The sequence below is a fragment of the Carassius gibelio genome, chromosome B3 (genome assembly GCF_023724105.1).
Source record: "Carassius gibelio isolate Cgi1373 ecotype wild population from Czech Republic chromosome B3, carGib1.2-hapl.c, whole genome shotgun sequence".
NCBI classification, from domain to species: domain Eukaryota; kingdom Metazoa; phylum Chordata; class Actinopteri; order Cypriniformes; family Cyprinidae; genus Carassius; species Carassius gibelio.
The window spans coordinates 6,225,091-6,242,011 of record NC_068398.1 but is presented as its reverse complement, the minus strand read 5'-3'; the positions used below and the strand labels follow the sequence as shown (position 1 = coordinate 6,242,011).

The 16,921-nt window shown below is 36.2% G+C and overlaps 1 protein-coding gene and 2 long non-coding RNA genes across 4 annotated transcripts; 1 reads left to right on the top strand and 2 right to left on the bottom strand.

The window, feature by feature from the left end:
- The first annotated feature begins 292 nt into the window (after positions 1 to 292).
- Positions 293 to 7,371, top strand: LOC127952527 (nuclear pore complex protein Nup85). The gene is made up of 18 exons (XM_052551052.1): positions 293 to 460; positions 803 to 896; positions 988 to 1,144; positions 1,225 to 1,295; positions 1,368 to 1,481; positions 1,576 to 1,697; positions 1,785 to 1,919; positions 2,168 to 2,290; positions 2,386 to 2,517; positions 3,389 to 3,495; positions 3,582 to 3,665; positions 3,853 to 3,918; positions 5,491 to 5,642; positions 5,737 to 5,854; positions 5,953 to 6,053; positions 6,702 to 6,853; positions 7,075 to 7,164; positions 7,248 to 7,371. The coding sequence occupies exons 1-18, from the start codon at positions 428 to 430 to the stop codon at positions 7,344 to 7,346; spliced, it is 1,950 nt and encodes a 649-aa protein (XP_052407012.1). The 5' UTR covers positions 293 to 427; the 3' UTR covers positions 7,347 to 7,371.
- Positions 7,372 to 8,354: 983 nt separating this feature from the next.
- On the bottom strand, positions 8,355 to 12,125 carry LOC127952633 (uncharacterized). Of its 2 annotated transcripts, none has more exons than XR_008153000.1 (2): positions 12,062 to 12,125; positions 8,355 to 11,250 (listed from the first exon to the last, which is right to left on the bottom strand). It is a non-coding gene; the product is annotated as an uncharacterized LOC127952633 (long non-coding RNA). The 2 variants fall into 2 exon arrangements; XR_008152999.1 differs by having other exon boundaries at positions 11,570 to 12,123.
- A 2,392-nt stretch (positions 12,126 to 14,517) lies between these two features.
- On the bottom strand, positions 14,518 to 15,587 carry LOC127952642 (uncharacterized). Its single transcript, XR_008153012.1, has 4 exons — positions 15,475 to 15,587; positions 15,011 to 15,144; positions 14,784 to 14,861; positions 14,518 to 14,675 (listed from the first exon to the last, which is right to left on the bottom strand). It is a non-coding gene; the product is annotated as an uncharacterized LOC127952642 (long non-coding RNA).
- Between the last annotated feature and the right edge of the window lie 1,334 nt (positions 15,588 to 16,921).

The window sequence follows — 16,921 nt, the reverse complement described above, 5'->3', positions numbered from 1 at the left end:
CTGATCCTAATTTTAAAATAGAACAGATTATTGAGGTCTTCGCACACGAATTTTTAAATACTACCTCAGGTTGTGTCAGCATTGCCTAGAAGTCTTAATTTGTATTTTTAATGGAAATATGAGTAATATGAGTGCCACGTTTGTCATTAAACACTGCTAGTAATTTTGCAACAATTAACACTTCGTAATAATAATAATAATAATATGTGAAAACCAAAAAATAAAAATAAAACACCCCTCTTATTTATACACAAGTTAACCGTGTCTGTTCGTATTTTGCTCAGGCGTTCAGTGAGTCGTACTAACCGCGCAGGCAGGGGTCCTCAGACTCATGGCGGTCTGATCTGAGTTGAGTGTAGCTTAGATCATTCAGCAGGGTAACATTACACCTTCGCTATTATTCGGGTGGATCTACTGTCCCGGTGTTATGGAGGAGCTGGATGTAGAGCCCAGTACCACGGTAACTCTCTCATCTGTGCATATGAACAATATATCGATGTACGGTACAAGTATTTATATGAGGGGCATTTATAAAGTAGTTATGAGGTGTTACCATGGTATCTGAAGGTAATATCAAGATACTGTGATTTGCATCACGGTTGCATTCAATTATTATATTTATATGCCATTATACTCCAAAGTAATACAGTAATATACAAATATTGTATTAATAAAATGGTGTGTTTGTATTACTAAAATGCATAACCAATGTGTTATATATTTATCCTCAAAATATAATTGCGTGTATATAGATATATATAGATAGATAGATATATCAGAATTAATGATGAGTATCTTGCAGCTGATTCCCGGCGTTGGATTTCATCAGAAGCACTTGGGTTTTGAATGGGGTCCTGGAGATCTGTTGGTTTATGAGACAAACTACAGACTACAAGGTATTCCCATCCACACTGGAGAGACTCTTGACTCTGGGACGAGGAGCTGAAAGCTGTCTGAACCCTCACCAGTGTTTGTGTTCCCGCTCAGGTCCGAGGTCTGCCAGCTCTCCGCTCGTTCACATAGTGAGGAGAGATGAAGACATCTGCTCTCCCATCCTGCGCAAACTCTTCAACGAGTCCCATCTCATCTTCGTGGGGCTGCAGAAACTCAAAGAGGATGTGCCCAGCAAGAACAAGAAGTCACAGTGAGTCCTGATCGTGTGGAAGCACATGCAAGCAGACACGCTTCTGTTGAAGTGATCCGATCCGTCGTTGTCTCCTGCAGGTTTGTGAGCGTCAGTAAGAACTACAGGTCTGTGATCCGAGCGTGTATGGAGGAGCTGCAGCAGAACGCAGGTAAACGCTCACATCACACGCGAGGAAGAGGATGCTTTTGATCGGCTGATCACGTTTGCCTTCTCTTTTCAGTTTCAACTCGAGAGGGTTCGTTAGCGTCACAGTATGGAGATCAGGTCTCTATTCTCTTGGCGATCGAGCTCATATGGAACTTGTGTGAGGTTCTGTTCATCGACGCAGCGCCAGGTAGAGACGTCTAAAACCGTCAGACACCTAGATTCCAGCAGGACACACTTTATCCATGTTTTCCTGATTTCTTGATGTTGTTGTGATGTTGCAGCCGGATCTCTGCTGCTCCTCCTGCTGGATTGGGTGCGTCTGCACAAGTCGGATGTGGACACAAGAGCAAGAGAGGTGTTACAGAGCGAAAGCCCTGCCCTGCATCAGTCCTACTGGGATGTGGTATGAAACGTGTGACCTCTGACCTCCAGAACATCTGAACATCATCATCATCTGTGTCCTTACACGGGTGTGTGTGTTTGTGTGCAGGTGATCAGTTTGGTCCTGCAGGGCCGTACGGATGAAGCCCGTCAGGTGCTGTCCAAACAGGCATCTCTTCGGGCCGAGAGCAGCTCTGTGTTCAAACGCATGGACGGCCTGTTACAGAGCATGCCCATCTTTAACGTACGTGCATCTCACATGCTTTTCCTAAACTTGTTAAGAATGTGTTGTATTTGACCCCAAAATCAGAAGTAAACATATGCATATTGTTAGATTTCATTGTATATTTACAATTAAGCACATCTTAACTCTAAATTCTCAATACTGCAATGCCAAAAAATGCATTAAAAAACAATATTACACTACTAAAACATCGTCACTGTACATGTTGCTCAAATATTTGAATTCTGCGTGTGTGTTTGTGTGTGCAGCCCGCAGGAACTCAAACGCTGACTGAGTTTGATGTCAAATGGAGACACTGGCACGAGGAGTGTGACCGCTGTCTACAAGACAACACCTTCGCTAGCAGCCGTCAGCTGGAGACCATCTGCAAGGTGAAGAGCGGCGACCTCAGATGAGCTGTGAGTCTGCGGAGAGCGCGTGATCCTGACTCTGTGTGACTCTGTGTGTCTCTGTCTGTCTCTGTCAGATCCTGGTGGGTGATGAGGACACGTTACTGGAGCAGAAAGAGCTGCTGAGCACCTGGTATCACTTCCTGGTCACACGGCTGCTCTTCACTCACCCGACAATCAAACCGCCCGACCTGCACTACTACGCACAAGTACATACAGCCAGTTATATATCAGGGTCACTAAGAAACTGCCCTGGTGTTTTACAAATAATTTAAATTGGTTATTTTTGTAGATTTTTCTTTTTGTTTTTAATTTTAGAACATCCAGTTAAACTAAATGATGTCAAATATTATTTATTTATTTATTATATTTTTTACTATTTACTGTTTTATTTTATTTTAGATAGTTTGCTTTAATATTTTTAATTAGTTTCTTTTTTTTCTTTTTAATGTTTAATTTTTAGATTTAAAAAAAAATATATATTTTTTTTATTATTTCTTTCAGTTTATTTCATTTTAATATTAATTTATTTGAATGGTTTAAATTTTTAGTAGTTTTGATGCATGTTTGTCATTTTTAATGATTTATATTATTTGTCTATAGTTTTCTTCTATTTGTCTGTAGTTTTTTTTATTGCTTTTTATTGTTTACTTACTTTGTTTATTATGGTTGATTTATTATATTAAGTTAAAAGTAAAAGAAAATTATAAATGTCGCCTTGACATCTAGCTGAAATAAAATGTTTTAATTTATATTTCAGCTACATTTTTAATACTTTGAATTATTTGATATATAATATATATATCAAATTAAATTAAATTTAGACATTTTGCTTGGACAACTAGCTGATTAAAATTGTATTTTTATTGTGTTTTAATTTACTATTATTATTATGGTTTTAGTTTTAGCAAACGATAATAACCCATCATGCATCACAAGTAAAGCTGCCTGACATCATACACACAGCTGACAATTAGTCATGATATCTGAACTTGATTTGATAGATTCCACTGTGAATAAAGCTATAAACCCCAGCTGTCCAGCTCCATATGTCATACTGAGCTTGTGTTGGTGTTGCAGTCGAGCATGAACATGTTTCTGGGTCCACGGGCGTCTCCGGAGCCTCTGGACATCATCCTGCTGTCAGCCTTTGAGTTCGACCTGCATCAGGTGATCAAAGACTGCAGGTGTGTTAACTCTCTCAGTGCAGACACACATTCATCAGACGCCTGTGAATCCTCCACACTAACACAGATGTGTGATGTTTCTGCAGCATCGCGCTCAACAACTGGTGGTTCGTGGCTCATCTGACAGACCTGCTGGATCACTGCAAACTCCTGCAGTCACACAACCTCCAGTGCGTATCTCACGTCAGATCTGACAGACACTTATAATGTCACATTTTAAAATCACATTTTAGTGTTTTAGGACCATTTTCCATTCATATATGTAAATGAACTAAACCTCCAGAGTCACGTGGCTCTTTGAGAAGGTTTTGGTTGGTGTGATGCTCATAACTCTGTTCTGGTTTTGTGTTTTTGTAGTTTTGGGTCTAATCTGCGTGAGTTTCTGGTTTTGGAGTATGCCTCGGGACTCTTCACGCATCACAGGTGATTGAAAACCATTCTTTATCTCTGCAGACTAAAGTGTTCAATTCTAATGAAAACAAGTCTAGATCACACTTTACCCTTAAAGAAAAATAAGAGATTATATTTTACCAAAAAAAAAAAGATAACAATATATATATATATATATATATATATATATATATATATATATATATATATATATATATATTAGTATCAAGTTATATAGTAACTTTCATGAAAGCAAATTTCCCCATCATTGTAAAGCATTATTATATTTATATTTATAAAATAATGATTAGAATTTATATTTAAAATATTCAGTTTGTATACAATTATTAATTAATATATTCAGTAATATGTTAATATTCAATTATTTCTTGCATTTCATAATTGTGGATATATTTAATATATAATTAACATATATTAATTAATTTATATTAATGCAAATTGATGTATAATTTAACTTAATTATTAAATATAATTTATAACATATAATAATTTAAATTGTTATTTTGTATATTATTTATATATATATGTGTGTGTGTGTGTATGTATATATATATGTATATATATATATATATATATATATTAGGGCCGGGACTTTAACGCGTTAATTGAGATTAATTAATTACACAAAAAATAACGCGTTAACTAAGATTAACTAATTACAGAAAAAAAATTCCCGCATTTTTAATAACGTATTTTTGCACCGCGGAACGTTTCTCACTGGATGAGTTTCGGCGGACCGATTATACTGGAGCACCAACTAGCGTTCGCATATCACTGCAGCACATCGAGTCTCTAGTATCACCTCAACGCAAAACATATTTTAGCTAGCGTGGACTTTACACTTTATGTTGAACTATGTATTATTTTGTTGGTGCAACAGTTTATGTTGATCTCTTTATTGTTGTGGCCAAGGTTATTGAGAGTTGGACTTAGTATGTTATGGCCTCTGAAGCAACAGAGAGATGTTTTCTAATAGTCAGTGTTTCCAATGTTCTGAATGTAATTGACAGTATTGTGTTTTACTTAAAAGACACTTTACAGAAGGTTCCAGCACCTATAAGCTTCCTGAATTTCTGAAATGTAATATTTCTAAATTGTTTCTAAATATGCTATTGCTACACTTCATGGCAAAAATTGCACTGGTCTGCTAGACTTGGTTGAACAAAAATAAACAACATTTTGTTGCTTAAGCTTATGTATTCAGTCATTATTCAATGGTATACTATAAATCCATGTGAAAAAAAATTACTTCTCACTGTTCTCAGGTCAAATATTTATATGCGATTAAAATGCGATTAATTTCAATTAATTAATTACAAAGCCTCTAATTAATTAGATTAATTTTTTTAATCGAGTCCCGGCCCTAATATATATATATATATATATATATATATATATATATATATATATATATAAATTATTAATATTTTTCATTTACTATAATTACTTTTAAAATCCGACTCACATATTCTTGACTCTGAGTGAATCTTGATTTACCCAAACTGGTTCAATAATGAAGTGTTCAGAAGAATGTATTTATCATACGTGTGTGTGTGTGTGTGTGTGTGTGTGTGTGTGTGTTAGTCTGTGGCAGCTGGCGGTGGATTATTTCGATCACTGTCCTGAGTTCGGTCGTGTGTATCTGGAGCTGCAGATCGAGAGAGTCCCGCTCGACACCGAACGCAAAGCCATTAAAGTCCTGCGGATCTGTGAGGACCGACAGATGAGTGAACAGGGTGAGTGACCTTTCAGACTTAAACAGACTTGAGCAGCGAGATAACAGAGGACTACGAGACCGATGCAGTAAGAGTGGATCTGTGTGTGTTTCAGTGCGCAGTATCTGTAAGATCATGGCTAAAAGAGCTCTGAGGAACAACAGACTGGGATCTGCTCTGTCCTGGAGCATCAGAGCCAAAGACGCTGCGTTCGCTACTCTCATCTCCGAGAGGTTACACACTGTCTGTCTATCTGGCTGTCTGTGCCAACATCTAGAAGTTATTATATCGGCCTTTCTCCTAACTCATGCTTTTTGTTTGTTTTCCACAGGTTTCTTCAGGATTACAGTAACAAAGGCTCTTTCACAGATCTGGATTTATTGGATAATCTGGGTCCCGCCATGCTGCTCAGTGACAGACTGACGTTTTTAGGTACAATATGAGAGAGCGATGCCATTTATCAGATTTATCCTGAGCACAAGATCCTCTGTAATTCAGCGTTTGTCGTATTTCAGTCTGCCGTTCATTCTCAGATCCGCTGTACACTGCTTTCGTTCAGCTTTCCTGCACAACTGTGATCGATTCCTCAACCACAAAAAACGTGCTTCTGTTTCATGTAATAACTTGCTTATCAAATATTAAAATTAACTAAAGCTAGCCAGTCATTGTTTTTGGTAAATGCACATTCAGTTTGGAGTTCACTGCAAAAAAAACATAAAAAAGGCTTATCTTACTTAGTATTTTTGTATTGTTTATAGACAAATTATTTGAAAGTTCTTCCAGGATACAAGACTTAAGTGTCTTGCGTCTTTGTGCTAATCTATTAAATGCATCTTGATTTAAATATATACATTTTTTATATATATTTTGACTAGAAACGAGACAAAAATATTAATATACACTTTTTTTTGGTGCAGTGTTCAGTTTCAATCCATCCAGTCAGTTCCCAAATGATACAAACTGGTTGTCTTTTCTAATATACTGTTTCATTTTAAAAGGTCACATGTGTAAAAAATGATTTCTAATGCAATTTCAACCATGCCTTTTGACCATGAGATGCATGACTGTGTGTGTTTACAGGAAAGTACCGTGAGTTTCACAGGCTTTACGGTGAGAAGCGTTTCTCCGAGGCGGCCAGACTCCTTCTGTCCCTCATGACGGCAAAGATCGCTCCACGCAGTCTGTGGATGACCCTGCTGACCGATGCGCTGCCTCTGCTGGAGCAGAAAGAGGTCAAGACGGACAACTCAAGCTTTACAGTCACACTTTACCTCATTCGCACCACCAATAAATATTTATCTACAGAACTGAAGCATTTTAAGCAGATTGATTTAGATGAAAAGGCTTTTAAGATCATTACCGTCATCAAGTTACTTTGGCTAGTGTGTACGATTGCATCAGTATTCCATTAGTGGTGTTTTGTTTGAAAGGCTCTGTCTGTTTGCATGTAAAGGTGATCTTCTCAGTGGATCAGACGTATGAGCTCATGTCCTGTCTGGAGGAGCTGAACTTAGACAGCAAAGACTCAAACCAGACAGACCAGGTACAAACCATCTCGAACATCCAAGAGAAGCTTATTATGTTCAGTTGTGATCGAGGTTAAGTTGTTTTTCCTCTGTGTTTCAGGATGAAGATATCGAGTCCACGAAGACGGAGCTCCTGAGACTCGCTCTGGCCCGTAACCTCGCCATGGCCATCGTGAAAGAGGGAACAATAGAAACATAAATACATCTGAGCATCCAAACAATCACTTACGGCTGTTTTCTTATTTGTGTCCTGTACATTATTCAAAAACCTGAAAAAAAAGTTACTTCTTTTATAAAACATTTTCCAGTATTTGCACAAAAAAACAAGTTTGTCTTCCAAATTTATTTTGTCTTATAAAAGGTCTTATCAGGGAAATCTTCATTGTTCATGCTCTTTTGCGTTAGAATTTGAGGTACAGCAACTAAATAGTTAACTTTAATAGTAACCTTAAATGTTAACTGTAAGAATCATGCAGGGATGCACAAGTATCATAAACCAAACACTTAACTGTTTTTGGTCCAAGATATGGAATGCCAAGACTGCATAGTTAGAAATAAATTAATAAATATACAAAGAAAAGTAAAAAAAAAAAAATGTATAATTTTAATTTCTTGTATATTCTTTTCCAAATATATTTATTCACATTTATGTATTTATTAACCCATGTATTTATTTCTACATTTCTTTGTCCGTAGAGTAATGAGGAGGGCAGGATTAACCTTAGGAATAGAGTGGGCGAACTATGACCTCACTTTGTAGGCATAAAGGCAGCTTCCCATAGGCTTTTGGATTATTTGAAAAAAAAAAAAAATCTGTGTTCAACCATAGTTCATGAAACTTACATGTTTTGTACATCTATAATAATCTTCATAAAGTAATTTCACTTTTATGAATTGAATGTAAATTAATTTTAATCCACGCTACATTAACCTTTTCATATAAACTGGTATAGACACAATATTATGTAATCGTGAATAAATTAAATAATCATAACTAAAGGACATAGGAGAGCACCCCACCCAGCAAAAACTAGTTGAGAAGACGTCATTGGCAGACTTCTGAACAACGTTAAAATGAAGTCGTCTATAAAAAGACATCCAAATGTGGTTGTAAAGTTAAAGTTGAAAATACGTCTTTTCAGGCCTTATTACAACTGTCAATTATTTTTCATATTCATAATTAATAAAAATGAGAAAATTCACAATAGTATATCGACACATTTATTGACATTAAATACATCTTTCATGTAAACCATAAAAAAAGCTACTTTCTTGATCACATCTTAAGCCTCATTCGATTAAACAGACCAAGTAATATTGTGAAATATAACTACAGAAATAATTGTTTTCTATGTGGATGGATTGTAAAATGTAATTTATCCCTGTAAACTGTATTTCCAGCATCATTCTTCCAGTCTTCAGTGTAACGTGATCTTCAGAAATCATTCTAATAATATTTGCAGCTCAAGTAATATTTATTGATTATTATCTATGTTTGAAACAATTGTGCTGCCCAATATTTTGTGGAAACCATGAAATGTATCAGTATTTTTTTAACATACCTTGCAAAAGAGCAGCATTTATTTAGATTTTTATTGGTCATTACTGTAACATCAAATGAATCCGTCTTTCTGTATAAACATAATTTTTCAGGACAATAAATCTTTAAGATATAAAAAAATTGAAACAATGAGCAATTATAACCACATTACAACAACCAAAAATGTAAATTATGTCATTAATTACTTACCCTAATGCTGCTCCAAACCCATAAGACCCTTTTGTGCAGAATACAAATTAAGATTATCATTTTTTTATTTCAAGATGCCGTGTGTACACAAAAAACAACAACATTAAAAATAATGTATTCAGAAATTATGTTTCCTCAATGGGGATGGCCAGCTCTCACACCAACGCAACACTGACGCATCATGGTGCTCTCGTGAATGTGTTATTTTATAAATAAATAAATTATTTCTCAGATTTCATTAAGAAGTTCTGAGTTTGTGATTCAAAGATGAACAAAAGTCTGGCTTGAAGGTGAGTGAGGAAAATCTTTGGTTTAACTACACATTAGGTAAATGGGTTCCCACAGGGGAACCAGTAGATCTCTGATCTTCTGCTCCTTCCTCCGTCCCAATTCTGGATTAATGAGCCACGGCATATGTTTGCACTTTGAATACTTCAGCCTCGCTGTTTTTTCTCCAGCATCTAAAGTGAGAAAGAAAACAATAACTAAAATGTAGATGTAAAAAAAATAATAATAATAATACAAAAACAATGGTTGTCCAAAATGTACAAATTAAAGTGTACTCATTCTTCATGAGGGATTATTAACTAATCAGTATGTCAGGGGTTGTCAGCTCTGGCCCTTAAGGTGAGACTTCGTTCTCTGCAGGACAAAAGTGGGCGTTTCAAACTGGTGGGTGTTTCTAAATCATGCAATCAAAATGATCCCCCTTACCTAACCCCACCCCTAAACCTAACGTCACTATGAAGCCAGGGAATCAAGTATCATGGTCTAAAAACACCCTGATCTGGTAACCCCCATTACTTTCCTGCAGAGACCTATACTTGCTTAAGGTCCACTGTCATGCAGAGGTTACGTCTCAATCAGCTTCACAGTTCGCTAAGTTGTGAATTTATATATTATTGAAAAACCGTATGGGACACGGGTGCTGGCACTGGCAGCCGTGAGAGACTGGCGAGCTGGGCAACGTGCAAAACAAGGAGATAAATACAGAAAAATCCAGCTAAGCAGCAATCCCCAACTAAACAACCATAGGGAATGAAGTGAAGTGACATTCAGCCAAGTATGGTGACCCATACTCAGAATTTGTGCTCTGCATTTAACCCATCCGAAATGCACACACACAGAGCCGTGAACACACACACACACACACTGTGAGCACACACCCGGAGCAGTGGGCAGCCATTTATGCTGCGGCGCCCGGGGAGCAGTTGGGGGTTCGATGCCTTGCTCAAGGGCACCTAAGTCGTGGTCTTGAAGGTGGAGAGAGAACTGTACATGCACTACCCCCACCCACAATTCTGTCCGGCCCGAGACTAGAACCCACAACCCTTCAATTGGGAGTCCAACCCTCTAACCATTAGGCCACGACTTCCCAATGTAGAGAAAGACGTCTGATGCTCGTGAGGATCTTGGAATAATCTGTTGAAGAATGGGGGGGGGGGAATAAATAGGAGAGTTAATTTAGGGAGAAGGGGGAACAGGTGTAAAAGGAATAATCACGAAGACTAGAGTAAATTAGGAACAGCTGAAGGAGATTAATAGAGCAAAGGGAAAAGTGTGTGCATAATAGGAAAGTGGGTGAGTGTGTGATAAAGAGAGGGAGAAAGAGAAAGAAGTCAGGATCATGACAAAAGACCATGATGACGGCTCTCTGAACCACACAGCCCTGAACAAGAGCAGGAGAACAAATGCAGGACAATCTGACTGCTGCTGTGTCTGCTCCAAACATCTGTGTGCCTGCTCTCCATGAGCACCACTACCTGGAAAACATTTACACAGAGTTTACAAGTACACGCATTGATTTATAACTTTTGTAGTGTGCTAAAACACTGAACTGGCTCAAAACCACCAGTATGTCCTTGAGCAAGGCTCTTTTCTCCAGGTTGATCAGGTGATTGTAGGCCCCTGTAATAAGAGCACTGTCAATCACTTTGGATAAAAGCTCCATCACATTTTTTGATGATGGTTTTGAAGCTTCTGAAAGTCAGCCTTCATTATATAAACAAAAACCAGCAGAACAAACTTTACCAAAATCAAATCCTCAGTGTCTTTTGGTCTTTCTCTTGATGCTCTCACTGGCTCTGGGGTCACTGAGGATGAAGACACCAGAGCAGCATCTGGTCCTGATGAGACAGTAAGAGCTGGAGCGTCTCATCTGTGTCTCTGGACCATTTCAAGGATGATGCTGTGGTCTTCTCCATGCTCAGTGCACACACCAGTATCAACACATTTTCATATCCTACAAAAATACACACACACCCACAATACAAAAAGTCATTACATTATTCTTTTGTTTCAGGTTTTCCCTTTTTTCACCTTTCCTTGCAGGTCCTGCTCCAAAACAAAAGATCTGCAGCAAATGCACAGAAAACAAGAATAAGGAATGAGCTGTAATAGTTGTTTGAAATTACATTAATTAAAATAAACATTTCTTCATCAGTCACTCTTCACCAGATAAACACACACACGTGTCTCATCTGTCCCTGTAACATCCAGACAAGAGTCAAGTGTCTGTGATTTGTCTGTGATATATACTGCATTTACATGTTGAGTTAGTAACTGATGTAACTCGCGTTTTATCAAACACAAATGTTCTTTAAATTATCAATATTGCAAATGGACAAATAAAATAGATGACTTATGTAGATTTGTTTGTTTACATGACTTACACTCATCTATAGCAGTGTTGACACACACACACATCACTCAGACACCTGTTTCATGTCTGTTAGATGTGCTCATCTGCAATACTAATCAAACATTATCCTGTCAGATGATAAATGTTATTTAGTATTAGTCTTCAAGATGTATATATGGTTTATGTAAATCCACTTTTGAGTCTTGTACTGTTAGTGGAGTGTGGAGCTCCCGTTAGTTATGCATTATAAAACGCGTTTTTACAGCAAAATCACAAATATGCTGTATTATGTAAGTAACAGTCTGGGTTTAGATCATAGACTGTATAAAAACAGGTTTAGATTAAGCCTGGATTACGCCACAGTTTAATTAACCTTGTCTGTGAAACAGGAGGATAGCGTCTTTACATCTTTTGCTTATATATTGATTACTTTATACCTTAGTTTAATAGATTGAAAATCAATACCACTTAATGAAAATGTCTTATACACTTCAATTTAAACTATTTCGGGAAACAAACTCACTGTTGTCTCTCAATGCAAGCGGCCATATTGCCAACAACATCTCGTTTTGACATCTCGCGTGGTTCTTCTTCTTCTTCTTCTTCTTCTTCTTCTTCTTCTTCTTCTTCTTGTACTTATAATGACAGTGGCAACTAACGTTTAAGATGCATATCCGCCCCCTACTGTGCTGGAGTGTGGACCAGAAATGTATACTTATTATTAACCCCCCCCCCCTCTTTTCCCCCCCTTCCTCAACAAAATATAAAACATTTAGGAAACCAATGAATAAATTAATACAATAAACCCCAAGCAGTTAAATTATTTTCATTAAAACGGTTTCTTTCAAAAAAGTAAACAAAGCTTTGTATATATGATCTCCAACTTTAAATAGGTTTTTATGAACATCATTTTATTTCCATATTTCTTTAATTCATCTCTTAATTTTATCCTTTGATTTTCATATTTGACACATTGGCTAATTGCTGATTCTTCTTCTATTCCACACTCACACATACCTGATGAATGTTTTTTAATAAATGCAATGTTTTATTCAACCCAGTATGCCCCAATCTCAACCTCGAAATAATTATAAGTTCTCTTGTGTGTCTACCTATTGATTTCATTCTCCCTACCAGTTTTTTTATATTGTATAAGTGACGTCCCTTCTTCCCTTCTTCCCTTCTTCTCGCGTGGTTCTGTGTGAACTGGACAACTTCAAATTACTTCCCTCTCTTCCAGTCGGCCTCCGGACTCTGCCCCTTACCTGGACCCTTGTTTCCTGAACTCTGCCCCACCTACATGAACCCCACAGCACAACAAGGACACCAGATCCTGGTTTATTTTGGTCACTCTTCCCTTTTGGACACTTATTTCCATGTTTTGGTTTATTTTCTGTTAATAAAAGCCTCTCTGAGTCCTGACACCACACCCACTGTGTGTCTCGTTTGTTCCTCCCGAAGAGAACTGATGCCCTGCTTTAACACAGACCTGATATCCCACAATGCAGCACAGGACTCAAACAACTGCACACTTCAAATCAAACTGTCTATGAGAACCTTAAACCATCCCATGATGCTTAGCAATGCTGAAGACCACTATAAACCTCCAGAAATAATCAGTTGCATTCGGAACAGACACCCCTGCTAAAAAATAAATAAAATAAAAAATAAAATAAAATAAAAAAACCTTCCACCGGCAAATACCATTACTAACTATTAAAACCAGTAAAAATGGTTTCCAGTAGTGTGTTTTGGGACATATTTCGAATTAAACAGGATTTAGATGTTTTAACGAGCCACCAGCAGAAGGTGACCAATTAGCAAAGACCAACAGGGACCCATTACAGTTTACATTAGAACCCATAGGCCTATTAGTCCCATTTATAACCAGTAAAACCATTACAAAGTCTGATAGTTTTTGTTGTTGTTGTTTTTTTTTTTCAGCAGGGGCATTAAAGGTGCACTCAAAAAACTACATTTAGGGCTTATGTAACTGACTACGGGAGACCGTACCAGTGTGTTTTATTTTTTTCTTAAGGTATTGAGGTAAAAAGGAATTATTTAATTCATCTATAGTTTGGAGAATGATACATTCTACAACTTAAACATTTTTTAGCTTTGGTACAATTGCATAACACAATAGATTTCCAAATATAATCATTTTTAATCACTTACAGAGAAAAAAGTTATCTTCCTCCCGCAAGCCTGGTATTTAACTGAATCAAGTGAACTGTCTTAACTGACTAAATCTAGTACGTTAATTAAGTTAAATTATTCTAATAGACATTCTATTTATGCAAACAAAACTCAATCCTTTTTTTATTATTGTGATAAAAGTGTATTAATGAAAAACATTCAGTGAACAATGCATTCACTGAGTATGACATGTATGAGAAGGTTTAACATGCATGGCAAGTTTTAAGAAATCTTTATTCTGTATAGACTGCCTTCATGTTTCAAAATCAAAATAGTTCTAATTCGTATCACTCTATGACATAGACCTCAGCCTGGTCCTGGCAACCCACTGTCCTGCAAAGTTGATCTCCAGCATCTTCAGCACACCTGGCCAGGGATTTTTCCAGTAATCTTAGAGAGCTTGATTAACCGGTTCTGGTGTGTTTGATTCGGATTGAAGCTGAACAGGACAGTGGATCCCCAGGAGCAGGGTCAGAAACTGAGGCTTCACTACATTAGTGTACTACATTAGTTAACACAAACTAAAGATGCAAAATATTTCTCAAGCATTTATCAATATAGTTAATGATAATCTAATTTACTAAAACATTAATAAAACCAAAAGTTGTATTTGTTAATATTAGTTAATGCACAGTGAATGAGGATGAACATTTTTATTGTAAAAACTAAACTGCTTGTTATTAATTTATGTTAGTAAATACATGAACTAATGTTAAAAAAACAAGACCTTATCGTGTTACTATCTCCTCATTATGTGCAAAAATAAACAAAGAAATCAAGGAACTTGCCTTTAATTAAAAATAAATGATAAAATACAGGCTTTCAAAACATAAGGGTATAAACAGACATCTTCAAGGGTCTGTGGCCTCTGCCCCTTCATTTATGACTACATATTCTAATGTGTCTTGCATCTGAGGCTTCGTCATGTGAAAGTTGACATCCTAAAAAAAAGTCACATACAAAAAGGAACAAACAACAGATCAGGAGTGAAATGGGGAGTCTGTTTAGAGAACTGGATATTAGGTAAAAAAAAAAAATTCATAACTTACCATGTACTCCTTCACAAGGTTTGAGGTGTGATCATTCGTGTAAACACAACGTGCTCTCTGGACGCATTCCCATTTTTTCTGGACAATGTGACAAGTACAGCAGAATTAACACACAAATTAACATTTTGCTTTCCAGACTTATTCCTGTACCTCTAACACAAATAGCATCATCTGAGTGTGGTTTCACCTCAGATGAACTTCTGTGGTGGTTTTAAACTGGACAATACCTCATATTTTCTCAGATCCGTGATGCTGTACTGTGTGACATCCAGACCCATGAGGAAAACACAGACACGTCAAACAGGAGGAGATGAACCTCTCCAGCTGTGGCTGATCTTCATCTGAAGATCACTGGAGTCTCCTGGACGAATGCAGCAGAGATGCAACAATCAGTATCACAAGAACAGTAGCATTAGTGCAAAGCATCCCTCTGCAGACCACCAAATAATCCATTACTGGATGCTGGATAATATGATCTTTCTGTGTAGTTTAAAGAGACATTTTCAAAGAAAATGGGAGACCGTACCAGTGTTTTTTTTTTTTTTTTTCTTAAGGTATTGAGGTAAAAAGGAATTATTTAATTCATCTATACAGTTTGGTGAACGATGCATTCTACAACTGAAATATTTTTTAGCTTTGGTACAATTGCATAACACAATATTTCCAAATATCATCATTTTTAATCACTTACAGAGAAAAAAGTTATCTTCCTCCCGCAAGCCTGGTTTTCAGGTGTCACATTATCCTCAGTTGTTTCACTGAGAATCTGTTAAAACAGATCCTTCTGGGACAGGTGGGATGTTTGCATGATGCCCATCTATAAAGTCAAATACAAAGTAGTCTGATCATGTGAATCATTCCTCATATAAACATATCTAGATCTTCCCTCTGAAAACCTCTAGTTAATATATATATATATATATATATATATATATATATATATATATATATATATATATATATATATATATATATAAGATATTTATTAATGTGTAGAATCTGGTGTGTTTGACTATAAATTACAGTTTTAATCCACTCTGAAAATTAACAAGGAATACCTGAAATCAATCCTAAGAAATAGCAAGTTGCGCAAAAAAAAAAAAATAAAAAAAATAATAATAATAATAATAAATATATATATATATATATATATATATATATATATATATATATATTTATATATACACACACACATATACATTACATTTTACAAGAAAACAATACTTTAACTGTTCCACTCCAAAATTTCACATTTATTTTAATATTTCTTGCCCTTTCTTTGCTATTGTGTGTGAAATTTACTAGCAATTTTGGAGAAAAAAATAAATAAATTCACACAATTTCATTTTTTTTTGTGCATGCCTGTCATGTTGTTATCTAGTCATTTAAGTGTGCACAATTTGAAGCTGCATCATTTCAACACTAGATATCACTCTCCGATGTGACTTCACCCTGTTAATACAGTATACATACTAAAATCCAGAAGAAATGTATATTAAAATTGTTGTGTTGTCATTTATTTACTTGAACAAACGAATGAATGAATAAAATAAAATAAGCAAGAACAAGCACCATGTGCACAGTCAATGACTATGCTTGGCTTTTAACACTCTGTTGTTTGTTTGTTGTTTATTTAATTCTTTGTTTTGTACATAGGTGTCTTTATTTTGTCTTTGCTTCCTCCTTAAGCATTTATCTTTCCACAAATTAATTTGTTTTAATAAATCCAATTTCAGTTTACCTTGGGTGAAAGAGTTTTCCTAATGCTGGAATTGAGATTGAAAAAGTTCCCGCGCTTTCTTTGTGACGTGTGCCTGTTCATGCCTTTCAATGGCACATGTACAGTAGGGCAGAAAGTGAGATCGCTCCGAATCACAAACAATTGTGAATAGGTGGGTGAAACTACTTTTACAACTATCTTAAACAATGCATAAATACATCTTGCCATTTATGTGTTCATTTATGTAATTCTATAATTTGTTTTAAGACTTTACTTATCTAAGCGACATCGGCATTGCGGAAACGGAGCGTGCCGCGTGTTTCAGGTATAGGCCTTACAAAGCTCTAAACATTGTACGATTCAATGACAACCCTTGCCACTTTTTGTGATTATGTGATTAGCTAATTTGTCTAAAGAA

Coding starts and splice junctions, on each gene's coding strand:
- LOC127952527 (XM_052551052.1), top strand. CDS start 428: ATGGAGGAGCTGGATGTAGAGCCCAGTACCACG. Junction 2,291..2,385: donor AGCTGGAGACCATCTGCAAG/GTGAAGAGCGGC, acceptor TGTCTCTGTCAG/ATCCTGGTGGGTGATGAGGA. Junction 5,643..5,736: donor CCGACAGATGAGTGAACAGG/GTGAGTGACCTT, acceptor TGTGTGTTTCAG/TGCGCAGTATCTGTAAGATC.